The sequence below is a fragment of the Puntigrus tetrazona genome, chromosome 19 (genome assembly GCF_018831695.1).
Source record: "Puntigrus tetrazona isolate hp1 chromosome 19, ASM1883169v1, whole genome shotgun sequence".
Lineage (NCBI taxonomy): Eukaryota > Metazoa > Chordata > Actinopteri > Cypriniformes > Cyprinidae > Puntigrus > Puntigrus tetrazona.
The window spans coordinates 4821012-4832494 of record NC_056717.1 but is presented as its reverse complement, the minus strand read 5'-3'; the positions used below and the strand labels follow the sequence as shown (position 1 = coordinate 4832494).

The 11483-nt window shown below is 40.1% G+C and overlaps 2 protein-coding genes across 3 annotated transcripts; one reads left to right on the top strand and one right to left on the bottom strand.

The window, feature by feature from the left end:
• Positions 1–138: 138 nt before the first annotated feature.
• On the bottom strand, positions 139–4077 carry LOC122323731 (SNARE-associated protein Snapin-like). Its single transcript, XM_043217806.1, has 4 exons — positions 3917–4077; positions 3642–3688; positions 2384–2502; positions 139–2309 (listed from the first exon to the last, which is right to left on the bottom strand). The coding sequence occupies exons 1-4, from the start codon at positions 4030–4032 to the stop codon at positions 2202–2204; spliced, it is 390 nt and encodes a 129-aa protein (XP_043073741.1). The 5' UTR covers positions 4033–4077; the 3' UTR covers positions 139–2201.
• Positions 4078–4579: 502 nt separating this feature from the next.
• LOC122323699 (chromatin target of PRMT1 protein-like) lies at positions 4580–10758 on the top strand. Of its 2 annotated transcripts, none has more exons than XM_043217749.1 (6): positions 4580–4853; positions 5813–5942; positions 6900–7050; positions 8396–8573; positions 9367–9501; positions 9954–10758. In XM_043217749.1, exons 2-6 carry the CDS (start codon positions 5878–5880, stop codon positions 10151–10153), a joined length of 729 nt encoding a protein of 242 aa, XP_043073684.1. In that variant the 5' UTR covers positions 4580–4853; positions 5813–5877; the 3' UTR covers positions 10154–10758. The 2 variants fall into 2 exon arrangements, with proteins under 2 accessions (XP_043073684.1, XP_043073683.1); XM_043217748.1 differs by having other exon boundaries at positions 4581–4853; positions 5851–5942.
• The last annotated feature ends 725 nt before the right edge of the window (positions 10759–11483 follow it).

Sequence of the window (11483 nt, the reverse complement as noted above, 5' to 3'; positions counted from 1 at the left end):
GGTTGTACATCACTGAAAACAATATCACTCATTATGTCTATATTATTATTATATTATATTATATAATATATATATAATAATAATATATTTTTATATATATTATTTTTAAATATATTATATAAAAAAGAAAACACATGGTTGAGTATATGTACTTATGTACTCAGACATGTATGAATTTAATAAAGATATTTTTTCATTCATAATGGATTCTGATAGCTACATAATTAGAGCTACAACAGTTAAGTGCATGAAGTATAATATTCCTCTCTTCATTGAAGTGCTACATCCATGTAGTGAAAGTGTACTTTTTCTTCACGTCTCAGAATAGTGTACAAGTAGGCCTTCAAGATTTGTGTGTATAATGCGTAGTGGATCATTTGATGTATTCTTTTTAAATCCCTACTGACAGCTTTAATGAAGGACTAACATACACATCGGACCCCAGAAGTTCACACAGAAAATCTGGGATTTCTTTCATTTAAGGGTTATAAAACAAATAGCATAAAAAATTTTTAAAAATCAAGCATTCGAGCATTTTCATTACTTTTGGACACAAACGGATACACTTTACAGCAGCAACATGCAGTGACATGCACACATTTCAAGTTTGCATATGGAGTGAGCGCCAAACATGAGCAGACTCCGAAAGCCTCTTTCATTTTACTTAGTTAAGTGATTTCAGGCAATCTGTCTTGAATCTCTCATCAGCAGAGCGGCTTTTAGGAGGCCCCTCATATGATTCCAACTTCCTCTGTGATAGATTCCCTCCCTTGACCTTTCACCTGTCCTCAAATCTTTTCCTAACCCTCTCCCTTTCAGCTAAAACAAGAGGTCACCTTCATATGCCCTTTCTCATATCCTCTTACAAAGCATCCACTATTTACAAAAAGACACGTGCATGCCTAAGATTTTACTGCTGATTCAATTATAATGCAATGCCATACTGTGGATACCTAGGGAAGATTCTTTATACCCCTAACATTGTCATTTATATAACAGAAATTCCATTCTATACATTTCTAACGCTCTTAAATAGACAACATGAATTATGTATTATGTAAAACATAAGAATATAAGCTTTGAAAGATGGCTAGTGCACACAAAAATGACAATTCTTTTCATGTAGAGGACAAAAGGACTTGAGACTTCACTCGCTCACCGATGGCTCCTCAGCAGTCAATGGGTGCCGTCAGAATGAGAGTCCAAACAGCTGATAGGTATTAAACTTTAAACTGTTGTTTTCGGCTAAAATACTACTAATACTGCTTTCTCTAGTGAAAAGGTAAGCTGTAAGAACACAAGCGATGGACTTTTCCATTAATTTGACATTATTGTGGATCATTTTAGTTTGGACGGAGGCAACGCTAAAAAGTCTAAATGATGAATTTGTTTCCTGCAAACACGCACATTTCACTTCACCAGATATTATTTGATGAATTGGAGCGGTGTGGATTACTTGTAGATTATTACTATGTTTTTAATTGGCTGTTTAGACTCTAATTCTGACGGCACCCATTCACCGCACAGCATCCGTTGAGCAAGCGACGCGTATGAAATCCGTGGCATGAAGAAACAAACTTATTTACATCCTGGACAGTATATTTTGGATGAATGAATCCTTTAAACGCATGAAGCACATTTGCAAAGAAAACAATTCGATGTGGACAGAGTCTGAATCCAAAAATAAAAAGACTAAAAGCTGAATATGTACAGGTAAATTAGACTAGATCAGTGGTTCCCAACCACATTCCTGCATGCTTTCTATGTCTCCATAATAAAAACACGCCTGATTTAGATCATCAGCTCATTAGTAGAGATTCCCAAGATCTGAAATTTTGTGTGTTAGACAAAAGAGAGATGCAAAATTGGGGAACATGCTTGGAAACCACTAGATACTTTAATAATAATATTATTAGTTATTCAAATCGTACATTTGCAAATAACTAGTACATCCACAGCATTGCATTTTTCAGCAACAGTGACATTCATACAGACAAATATTTGATTAAAAAGTCACACGTTCAGGAAATAAACGACTGCTGTCCGTCTCCCTGACTACTCTTGAGTGTGTTCTGTTAGCAGTGCTTTGCATAGCCCAGCGCCCTTTAATGATAAGAGGAAGATTCTGCAACTCTACAGCGTTGGTCCTTGGCATTGAGCACAGTGTAACGGTGCGTTCCCAAAATGCGAGATCGGGGCCGTCATGGTTTGCTGGGGGAGCGCGGGGTAAACGCTCCAGACGCCTCGAGCATGGTCTTCCTGCGTGCCGTCTCTTTAGCAACATTATGGTTCAGCCTTCGCAAGCGCTCCTGCAACGTACAAATGGTAAAGATCGGAGGACGGCAAGCGAAGTGATGTCTTAAGCTCAAAGTCAAAGTCTTACCTGCGCATTCTGGAGTATGTTGTTGACGAGCACCACTCTTCGTCTGGCATTAAGCAGTTTTTTCACATAGGGGTCTAGGTCTAGCGCCACCTTCTGGTGTTCGTTGATCCTACACAGCTCTGCAGAAGAAACGTTGGCATGAGATGATGATATAATTGACATGATATTTATGAATACTGCAGGAAGGGGCCGGAGAGTTGCATTATAGAATTTGTAATGTGGATGGATCACTAAACACTTAGTAATACTGAAAACAGATGATTATGTAGAAAGCAAAAGTCCTTTTATTCATGCCTCATCCAAGTATGAAAACATACATACACACACACACACACACACACGTCAACATTTGAAGTGGCTCAAACTTTGATGAACCTTTTTGATCTATAACCCGAATGCCGGAAATGTTGGAATGGTTTTTTTTTTTACTTTTTAATAAAATGAAACCTAAGAGAGCAAATACGTTATTCACAGAGAACAAACGTTTAAACCAATAAATGTTACGCTTTTATCCACTAAATGAGCTCATCTTAAATTTGATGCCTGCCGCAGAAAGCTGGCCCAGGGAAAATAAAGGGCTGAAGAAGCAATACATTTTGAAAAGACTTAGCTGGGAGAACATCTAGCAACTAATTGACGTCAGGTCTGTAACATGACTGTGTGTAAAAGGGATGTTTTAGGATCTGAAAGAGTGTGTGTGAAAAGACTGTGGAATATTCTGCGTGTAAGGGACAAGGCTGAAGACCTCTGTTGGATATCGGTAGTCTTCAGGCCCTCGGGAGACACTGCATCAATTCATCAACATGATAAATGGGCCCAGGAATACTTCCAGAAACCACCCGCCAAGTAATCTACAGCTCTATCATGCAGAAAGGAATCCATATGTGAACATGTGCTGCGGTGTCCTGTGTGTCAAGGTTTTCTAAGTTTTATATACATTTGTAATGAAGTCTTTTTCTGCATGAAATTTTACAATTTCACAGTTTAAACCATTTTTAAGTTACGTATCTTCCATTGTGAAAAATAAAGTATTGCCTCGTGTGCTTTGAAATTCGTTTAGTTTTCATTTCCAACATTTCCAGAATTTGGTAGCGTCGACTATTGCATATACGCTTGACTGGTATCGTTCCTATATTATTACTATTGCATGTCATTCCCCAGTTTAGCACACATCAACAAATACCCAACTTAATTAACCGCCGAGAAACAGAAATCTCATTCAAGAAGCAAATGGATAATCTTCGTTCTGTGAACTTACCAGATGCCAAATTATCAATGTGTTCCCTAAGTTCCACTTGGCTTTCTCTGTAAAGATAAATTGACAGTATATGAACGATACAGCTGTATATACTTACTTACTTACTTATCTTAACCGCAAACATCTTACGCTCCCGCGAAAAGACGGGAAATAAACAGCATCTCCGAGTCACGAGACCCGTCTTGTTGACAGCCGTTAGCGTGTTAGCTCACAGAAAGAGCCGTCTCGAGTTAAACGGTTCTCGGGTTGACAGCGTGTTTCCCACAATACACCACCTGACTGAGTGCACGTGTAAGTCGAGCTGCTGCACGGCGGGGCTCAGGAGGTCGAGCAGACCCTCGGCGAGGGCGTCCTTCCCTGAAGGGGTCTCCAGCACCGCTAGCGCCGCCATCTTCACCGAGCTCTGGTTTGACGCGCGATGGTTTGTAAATCAGCGACCCTCGAGACACGCCTACTTCTGCGTCACACGTACGGCTGTGCCCAAATACAATCACGGCTACTGGCGTATTGCTCACTACCTAGAAAGAGCGTGAGGCTGACGACAGCGTAGATGTGGGATTTATAGCTATATATGAAAAGAAATAAGCATAAACACATAATAATGTCTCTACATAAACATGCATTTAGTGAACCCCTCTGATTTTGTAAATGTGACCATTTTTTCATTACACACTATGTGTATTGTCGCATAAAAATGCCAATAAAATACGAAAATACTGATCTTAAATGTGGGCCTGTTTTAATAGGCAATACGTTTACATTTAAAACACAAAAATACCATTTTGTATGCGTATCTTAAAAGACAGGTATCTGACACAAGGCCCCTCCCTGACTCTAGTACTAGTATGGTACGCTGCTATTTGGCACGCAACCTCTCGTGCGTAAATCTCGCGATATCTGACGTAGTAAGCGGCGCTCCATTTTCCTAGCTCGCGCAGTTGTTAGCACCATTTTGTGATGAATGAGGGGAGGGGAGGCAGATAGGGTTGCGGATTAGAAGTAGATCGGCGTTAACCGGACAGTTTCGTGGGATATAGTTTTGTTTTTAAAGTTCTTAAATATATTTAGAAGAGGGGCGGTAGTTGTACAATTTCCGGGCGTCAAGTAGAGAAGTTTGGAGCGTGATTTTGTCGAGTCCGTGCTCCGGCGACCCGCTAAGCTACACAGCTAACAGACCTGCCCTGACTACTGCACGAGCGTTTCAGAGAAAAGGTGAGAGTTAAATGTGTCTAACGTTTTACATGTAACGTTACAGTGGCTAAGATGTGAAGTTTTGTGCCTTACTTTGATATCGAAGCGCAAGGTTGATGAAGAGTCATACGGTTTTGTAAATACATTTGTCAAACCGGTATATCTAGTTGCTTTACGATTATGTTGACGCCTGGTATGAATAACAAAATGTTCTGAAACCGGCTGAGCTTCTGAACAGCGCTGTTATGCCTACGATCATACTGCAAAAGTATAAAAAATAAATGCTGTTTATTAACTTGGGTTTCAGAGCGGGGCCTCAATGGAGGTTCGGGGAGTTTGTGGAAAAGGATAAATAGAAAAAAGTACAAGTTAATACTAATGTATGCGTGTATACACTTAAAGGGAATTTTTAAATGATTGTAAATCATTTAAGAAAATAAATATAAAACATTCAACTAAATAAACAAGGGCAGCCAAGTCTGTGGAAGTATTTTGAGAAAACTGTTTAGAAAAAAGGCTTACAAATGTAAAGGATTAATAAAAAACAAACTATCTAAAAAAAATGTAAATGAATGCAAAAATTAATTAAACAGGGACAACTCAGTAGCATGGTTTGGGGTATTATTTTTTTTTAGGCAATATGGAGAAAAAAACTTGAGACTTGACTTCAAAAATCACAGTACTCAAGGAGAAGACAGGAAATAGGAAAAGTCAGCCTAATATAGAATTTTTTGTTTGTTTTAGACGTCTTTTCACTGTATAAACTTGGTCTTTATTTAATAATCTATTTAGTTGACTTTTTTATATTTTAGCATAGAGGGCTCTTGCATTAATAATGATCATATTTAGGGGTCCGTTGTGTCTAAAAGGTAAAAAAACAAACCCTGTTATAAGTAATCGGCTCACAAGATTTTAAAATCCAGCCAGCATATAACCTCAGATTTCACCGTTGACTTTCACTTTCGTTTCATGGGTTACAGAAACCTAAGATCTTCATTCTTCCGTTTGTCCTCTACAGGAGAGATCCCTGCGAGTCTGAAGAAACATGAGTGCCCCTTCTTCTCAAAAAGTCGTCCTGAAAAGCACCACCAAGGTGTCCCTGAATGAGCGGTGAGGCGCTACGCATCCTGACAGCATTATCTCAAGGCCAGGGGGAAAAGCATACAAAGATAACTAAGGCATCAAGCCTCAAGACACGTGTACTATGGAGGTCATTGAGGGGGAGACATCAGACCTGACGTGGACGCTAGACTGCCTGCACGGTGTGCGCCGCTTACCCAAGAAGACGGCGCTTACGCGAGTCGAGAATAAAGACCTGACGGCGTGCCGCGTTCGGCGAGCTGTCTCTTGTGTAAGCGGCGCACACCCGGAGGTGAGAGGGTAACGGTGAGGTAAGCCGGCTGCGCTTGAGTACGCTGCAGAAGAGCATCCTCAGCCGTGGGAATGAGTTGATAATGCAGGGTGGCGCCTGCGCCCTCTCTCATACAAAAAACACACACTCTCTCTCTCAGATGAGTTTTTTTTCCCCTCTGCCTTTCTCGCTTTCTCTCTTCAGAATGAGGTGCTCAGTCCGTACCTAGACGTGACCCGTCTCCTCCCAAACCCCTTCCCCTCGTCTCGTCGGAAGCAGGACAGGCGTACCGGGGGTCACGGTCTGGGTTGTAAGTGGCTGGGTTGCCAGACACCCCTCTAGCCCCGGGCCGTCTCAGCGCGTGGCGACGTCGCAGTGGGTTGACGGCGGCCTGTAAGTGGCAAGCGCTCGGAAATCTGCCTCTCTTCTATCTCTGTCTTCTCTTTTTTTTGACGCGGGAACCACATCGTAGGCGTTGAGTTTAAGCCACATATGTTGGGGTGTCTCCACACGTAATGGAGAGAGAGAGAGAGAGTAAATGAAAGCAGGTGTGGTCTGAAAAGAGCATTCTCTAGATTGCTACAGGATCGGCTGTAGCTGCGTCCATGCTGTGTGAAATGATTTGATTTGGAACCCTCCTTTCCTCGTATCCCCCTTTCCCTCCTCTCTCTCTCTCTCTATCTCTCTACCCTCCTCCTTCTGTTGTGTCCCACAAGCTTCACAAACATGCTGAAGAACAAGCAGCCGACAGTGAGTAGCATCCGGGCGACCATGCAGCAGCAGCACATGGCCAGTGCGAGGAACCGCCGGCTCGCTCAGCAGATGGAGAACAGGCCCTCTGTGCAGGCTGCCCTGCAACACAAACAGGTAAGAGAGGACATGACGCATCGCGGTGATGTAGATGGTGATCTAGCTGATTACTAGCACTACTAGGGGTCTACTCTGCAGATGTGCATTAAATTCAAAAGTGACACAAAAGGCTGTTATCTGTCTTTCCCTGAATGTAAAAGTAAGCCTATGGGAAGCAGATGCCTTAGGGAAATAATGAGGGGGAAAACATGTAGCAAACTGCACAGCTGTTTGTACTAGACGTCAGTGTGTTCATAATTAAGATGATAAATTAAAATAACATGCTAGGACACACCATTTTTCAGTATCAAGCAGCAAAGCAGTTGCTGGACACAGATTAGACAGGAAACTATACCCATAAAATTTACAAAATTGGCCACATGCTGGATAATTGGTGCTGTCAAATCATGAATCGCATCCTAATTAAGTTTACATAATATGTATTTGTATGTGCTGTCTATATTTGTGTATAAATACACACATGCATGTTATATAGAATAAATCATATGTAGAGAAATAGATATTTTCAAAATATGTGTGTGTGTACACAGAACACGCATTATGCAAACAAAAATGCATTTTGGATGCAGTTTAATTGGAATTAATTGTTTGACAATGCTAGTTTTTATTTAAAAAAAGCTTTTTTGAATTTGACATTGATCAAAAATCCATAAATGAAATTTATTAAGTTTAACTGTTTATTCGTAACTAATATTCATCACTCTTTCTTGAGCAGCGAATCGGCACACGGTGGTGATTTCTGAAGGATCACCTGACACTCAAAGCTGAAGTAATGATCAGCTAACAAATTCAGCTTTGATCGCAGGAAGAACTGACATTTTAAAATATTCAAATAGAACATTTTGAAATATTACAAATGATTAAAAAAGTTAAATGAAATTTCACCTTTCTTTGCTTTCATTAAGAGAGATTCTTTGTCTAATTAAATGTTTTTTCGTCATGTAATATTTTAGTTTTCTTGAGAAAACATGCTACATTTATAAAACGATTTGTTTTCAGCTCCTATCACAAGCCTCACTGGCTGTCGTTTCATCTCATTCAATTTCCCAGGGGTTATTTTAGGATAATGTTTTCAATCATTTTCAAATAGTTTACAGGGTGGTTTAATATTTAACAATGCTGGTACCTTTAATACAGTAACGGTAAGACTTCACAGTCTGAAGTCACAAAACTGCAGGCTTACAGTTCATTCTGAACCCATTTTGAATATCGTGCGTATTATTTTGAAATGCAGATATGTTGTGAAAGTCATTTCATGCTGGCTTTATAAGCTAGGCATACCACGTTTAATTTCATCTCAAGTCAGCCTAGAGAAAGAGTCCTTCATATCGCCCACCTGTAGAGCCTAAAACAGCGACTTGGGAAGAGCAACATCCAGGCCAGGCTGGGTCGACCCATCGGGGCGCTGATGCCGGGAGGCGGCAGAGGACGGGGATTTCCTGGAGGATTACGTGGAGCTGGACGAGGACTGCGGGGAAGAGCCAGAGGTGGCGGCATGAGAGGAGCACTCACTCTTAGAGGTGACGGTCTCTTCTTCATCACACGGCTTTGTTCTCCCTGTTCTTAGACCACTATCCTGAGTTAACGCTTTTAATTAACACAAAGCTGCATACCATCTATTTAAATTCACACACACCAGTTATAATTACGATCTGCTTCGGTTTTAAATATGAGGGAGACAGCTTCTTAACATTTCAAAAGAAGCCTGCTTCATTTGGAGCTGTCAGTCACAGCTGATGTCTTAGTGTTACGCACCTGCCCTCTAAACCTCACGATTGGTCTAAGCTGTGGTTTTACAGCTGTTAAAGGGACCCCTGGTGGGTTACGAGGCTTGTAGTTCCTGCACCTGTTGAGCAGCTGCGGGGTGATAACAGAAAGAGACAGCTGAAGCCAGCCTTACTTCTCTTCTGAAAGAGTAGTTGATCAGTGGGATAGTTCACCACAAATTGTAACTTGTGATGTTTTGCCCAATCTTTTTGACTTAATTCTGTGAATATATTTTGAAAAATGTTGGTGACCAAACAGTTTTGGTTCACATTGTATGAACCCAAAAATAAAGTCAATGGGAACTGAATCCGTTTATTATCCCTAGATTTTAGCAGCTGAAATAATAGTGTCCACTTTTTGAGAGAAGTTAACCGTAAAATACATGGCATTGACCTGTGTAGTAAAACAATGAGGTTCTCGGGTATGATGTTATAAATGAATGGCGCTAGCTTGGTAACTTGAGAATGCCAGACTTTGCTAAGTACTCACTTATGAGCTTTGGAAGTAGTTTTCACGTTAATGTTCCTGTGGTGAAATGATTGTTAGGTGCAGGTCAGATGAGAGGTAGGGGAGGTCCTGGACGTAACGGTCTCCGTCGAGGCATGCGTCATCGTGGAGGAGCTCCAGGACGAGGAGCTTTGGGAGGCCGAGGAGCAGCACGCGGAGCACCTGGAGGAAGAGGTGAGGAATTCATTTAATTATTTATTTATTTATAAGTTTCAATGCAGCTTCAAAGGCCTCGACTCGATCCCAGCAGAGGAATAATGGTCTTATCTAGCACAACAATCTGTCGCTTTCTTTAAAAAAATAAAATAAAATGAAAAAGAATAATAATAAAATACCATTTTTAACCCCAAAGGCTTGGCCTGTTAATGCACATCACATGAAGACACGCATCGGAGAGCTAATGCTATCCAAGCATAAAAAGTGTGTAAACTTTTATTCGTTTGGCTAAGTAAGGCCCTTATTAGGGTTCTGTAGAGCTGCATTGAAACTGTATTTTTGACTTTTAAAATAATATATTAATTTAATAGTTCGCATAGTGAACTTGAAATTTTAAATTAATGCATTATATGGCCTTCTCATTAAAATGCTTGTCTCCGAACATTAAAGTGTATGATTGTCCGTCTTAGGCCGCGGGGGTCTGAGAGGTCGTGGAGGGTTTGCAGGAAGGGGTCGTGGACGCGGCAGAGGCCGGGGAGCGGGCCGTCCCTCCGTCACAAGAGAGCAGTTGGACAACCAGCTCGATGCGTACATGTCCAAGACCAAGGGCCACCTGGACGCCGAGCTGGACGCGTACATGGCCCAGGCGGACCCTGAGAGCATGGAGTGACCACAGCCGAGACGGCAGCTCCCCAAAGATCTGCAGATAATAGACTGATTGACAAGATACGCGTGTCCAGTACCATTAAAGCTGTTGCTCTTTGGACGCTCCCGGAGAAGACATTTTAAACTTGAAGGCTGTACAAAGTTATGTATCATCACCCCCTTTATCTTCAAAGATTTGCTAATCGCCACTCGTGTTTTCTAAACTGAACTCCGTATCATCAGGAAATCCTCACCACACTTTTAAAAGTCAGTGAGGTGAAGGAACGAAAATCTTGTTTTCAATCGAGCTATATTAATAGATTGTTTAATGGGGTTTTTTGGTTGTTGTTTTTTTTAAGTTCAGTAAATGGCAACAATGTTTGAGGAACCGTGAACTCCCAAGTACGTTTGATCATCCGCTGTTAAAATGTGGTTTATATAGATGAACAGATGTTAATTACCGTAATGTTCTACAAATGAAACTTACCTTTTTATTAATGTATTTTTATTGTTTTAAAGTAGAACTTTTATTCAGTATACGCAATCTTGATATCTTTTTTTTTTCTTTCTTTTTTTGTCAAAAGATGTTTTAAAAATATAATGTAACCCACAATTTTTTTTTTTTTTTTTTTGGCTTAAAATAAATCTTGGCCATAAGACTCATGTGCTTCATTAACGATATTATCAACACTAACTTTCTGTACTTGTGATTATTTTTTTTATTTTTTTATTACTTTTTTTGTGTCTCGTCTTACGAACTTTAAATGTTCAGCATCTCCACAAGAGGGAGGTACAAAGCTGTCCGCGTGATATTGTAGGGATGTTTTCCTTCAAAGCATGACTTAGATGGGAATCATTTCAACTTTTCAGGGGTGTATGAATGTGTGCAGTGCACTCAGATTGACCTAAATAGGATTTATTGTCTTAGCATATCGATATAAAAATACAAAGAGAAAAAACCCTTTTGTTATCGGCTAATGTGCATTCAACATATTAGGTCAATGTTTCCCAAACGGGTTTGCAAGATTTACATGTAACACGGTTTTAACAGATAATGTAATAAAAAAACTGATAGAATATAAAAAGAATAGATAAGCTATTGTTGAGACCTTTTTGGTTTTATTATCTGTATAATACATAAAAAGCAAACAATTTGTAATGAATACAGTGCAAGTCTAAAAGCCCATTTTTATTTTATTTTTAATTAGGATAATGAAAAATCGAATAAAGGTCAAATAGATGTATTTTTAGCCTTGCTAAGAACAGCAAAAAAGGAAAGTAAGTTATGAAAGAAAGTAAGTGGCAGATGAATAAAATTGCAGATTGCAGAAATGCCAAAAGTGTTCTAGTCTAGG

Excerpts from the sequence above, each read along its gene's own strand:
- LOC122323731 (XM_043217806.1), bottom strand. The coding sequence starts at position 4,032 with ATGGCGGCGCTAGCGGTGCTGGAGACCCCTTCAGGGAAGGACGCCCTC. Across the intron at positions 3,689-3,916 it reads TTACACGTGCACTCAGTCAG|AGAAAGCCAAGTGGAACTTA; the intron begins GTGGTGTATTGT and ends TTATCTTTACAG. Across the intron at positions 2,503-3,641 it reads CATTGATAATTTGGCATCTG|AGCTGTGTAGGATCAACGAA; the intron begins GTAAGTTCACAG and ends TTTCTTCTGCAG.
- LOC122323699 (XM_043217749.1), top strand. The coding sequence starts at position 5,878 with ATGAGTGCCCCTTCTTCTCAAAAAGTCGTCCTGAAAAGCACCACCAAG. Across the intron at positions 8,574-9,366 it reads AGGAGCACTCACTCTTAGAG|GTGCAGGTCAGATGAGAGGT; the intron begins GTGACGGTCTCT and ends AATGATTGTTAG. Across the intron at positions 9,502-9,953 it reads CGGAGCACCTGGAGGAAGAG|GCCGCGGGGGTCTGAGAGGT; the intron begins GTGAGGAATTCA and ends TGTCCGTCTTAG.